Here is a 2,608-nt window from a genome sequence, read left to right on the forward strand (position 1 = left end):
GAACTGTGGTACCGTAGCCTGGTGAAAACCAGCTGCTTTATTTGCTTCATTACAATATGAAGCTTACTGGAAATTGCCAGGGCAGTAAATAACCATCCTCCACTGCAAAGGAAGAWGATTTGGGCTGAATGAGGTGGCTGTWAATGTTACTKTAATATTTGGAAGCYTGAMCAACATTGACTGAACGGTTTCCTTCACTTCCTCCGCTGCCATCATTTAAACAGCAAATATGAAACAGCAGAAAGTTAAAGTCATTGTTCACAACATCTTCTSTTTTCTGATTGACYTGGTTGAAATTCTACTGGAGGGAATCCGAATCATTCTCTCTCTCTTTCAGAGAAAAAGTTCAAGTTTGACTTTATTGAACACGGTGTAATAAAATGATAAACAAAKCTTTATATACAAGCGAACTTATTTTAAAACAAAAGCAAACAAAGCTAAAGAAGAACAGTARTTTAGTACATTTACATGTTCAAAGGAGCTGGTAGAAGATGAACTTATTTTTACACCTAACAGGGTAAGATGAGAGGCAGGTGAGGGGATTACCCATCATGCCTACTGGGGGTTGCTGCAGTTGGTCAGGTCAAAGTTCAGCAACAGTTCAACTGAATGACTAGATTATTCCATCAGTGAATTTTTTCTTCCCTGATGGAAGGGCCACTTTCCAAATTGACAATGTCAGGATTGTGAAAGAGTTCAGGGAACGTGAGATAATTTGAACACATGGACTGGTCACCACAGAGTCCAGACTTTAACTCCATTGAGAATCTCTTGGATGAGCTGGAGATGTGCTGCACACTCAGAASTGAGTGACTCCATATTTATTTCCCTGTACTTGGTCAATAAAAGTATCATTMACTGACTTCCACAATGTTTTCTCTTCATTTCTTTGAGAGTTCCTGAAAGCCAACAAGTTGCACTTTGGAATGACCTTATWATTGAATCATGTTTTTGATCCGAGTTTGTTTTACAGCATGAAATGTCTGAATAACCAAGACTGGTGAGTCCATACTTTTTGCCAGCGGTTGTAAAAGCTAAAGGCAGTTCAGTGAAATATTAKTGTGACCTTTTATTTGGTGGCAACTTTGATGAAGGAACAGATGCCATCAAAAGATTGACATTTACAATAAAACCTTAAAAAGAAGCTGCAGTTCAAACCTTTCACATTCAGTTCGTTCTCTGCTGTAAAAAGCTCTGATGGAACTTTACATGTTTTGCTACAGTGTTTAAAGTCTCTTCCTGCTGGAAAAAATGCCTCAATGTTCACAGTCCAGTTTCTTGATTGATTTCAACATTCATTGCTTGAAGTTCTGCTTCTGCTGCAGGAGGCTGGTTCTGTTGCTGTGATGAACGTCTCTGTTTGTTATAGAGCAGAAAACCTGAAACAGCAGATAGAACCAGAACAGCAGGAACTCCAACTGAGACACCAACTATCAGTGCAGTGATGTTCACTCCATCTTTCTTTTGTCCTTCCTCATTCCCTCCATCCTTCTTTTGTTCATCTTTGTTTCCTACAGAACAGAACCAGGTGTTAGTATAACAGGTAGGAGATAACTGAAGAACATCACCTGCTGATCAGACCAGCTGATTTCTACAAACTTATCAACATCATTAGAAAACWCAAACATCTGATCTGACATGTTTCTCTCTCATAAAACCATGAAGCAGCTGGAGGTTCTGATCCAGTCAGACTCACCTGGAGCAGAAACATCCAGGGTGACGATACTGATGGGTTCATTCTTCAGGTGAGATCTCTTCCTGCGATTATATTTAATCCCATCAACTCTACATTCATATGTTCCATTATCATTAGTCGTCACGTTCTTCAGAACCAAAGACACGTCTCCATCCTTCATCTCTCTGTCCAGTAGAGCCACTCGGTTCTTATAAGCTGGATGCTGACACTCATCATCAAACCCATTATTTCGATACAGAGCAACATGATCATATTCCCCAAGATCAGTTCTGCTCCAGTCTACGATTTTCACAGGTTTTTTCTCAGGAACTGTACATGGCAGGATGGCATCTTCTCCAGGTTCAGCCCTGATCGTCTCTCCTGCAGTAGAGGAAACAACACAAAGGTCAGAGGTCAGAGAGGAACCCTGAGGGGACATCAAGGACAGGACACTGATCTCTCAGAGTGTAACTACTCTTTGATAGTAACTGCTATGCAGGAAAAATACATTCATCATAGATAATTATCAGTTTCAACCAGAAGAGGGCGCTCACAGATCTGATTGTGATTTAAATGCTTCAACATTAACTCACCTTTTTGTTTTCAATCTGCACTGTAAAATATATTRGAGTCGGTGGATCCATGAGAAACTAGATCACTGTTTAGTTCTAGCTTAATGAACCATTAGTTACCTACACTCTGATGGTGTCTTTGAAAGTATAATACATTATTTATTATAGTTGCTGCAGAAATTTAAGAAGGTTCAAAAATAGTTCATTACCTCAACAACAAACATATATATTAGAAGGCATGCCATAAAAAAGAGTTTTCTATCCTAACATCTCATATATAAACAACTCTACTGGGGTTTAACTGGAACTGTGTTCCTTGTCAAACTGCCCCAGGGCAGCTGTGGCTACTGCCCAGTAGCTT

General features: G+C 39.6%; 1 protein-coding gene across 1 annotated transcript in view; it reads right to left on the bottom strand.

Annotated features, from left to right (window-relative positions):
- Window positions 1-1,263: 1,263 nt before the first annotated feature.
- The window catches only part of LOC103460906 (myelin-oligodendrocyte glycoprotein-like), an 8,565-nt gene continuing 7,220 nt past the window's right edge, over window positions 1,264-2,608 (bottom strand). Inside the window, exons 2-3 of the mRNA XM_017303532.1 lie at window positions 1,697-2,102; window positions 1,264-1,511 (exon numbers count right to left, since the gene is read on the bottom strand). Of these exons, the coding sequence (XP_017159021.1) occupies window positions 1,264-1,511; window positions 1,697-2,102 (654 nt within the window). The remainder of the gene's footprint in view (window positions 1,512-1,696; window positions 2,103-2,608) is intronic.

The sequence above is a fragment of the Poecilia reticulata genome, unplaced genomic scaffold (assembly GCF_000633615.1).
Source record: "Poecilia reticulata strain Guanapo unplaced genomic scaffold, Guppy_female_1.0+MT scaffold_335, whole genome shotgun sequence".
NCBI classification, from domain to species: Eukaryota; Metazoa; Chordata; class Actinopteri; order Cyprinodontiformes; family Poeciliidae; genus Poecilia; species Poecilia reticulata.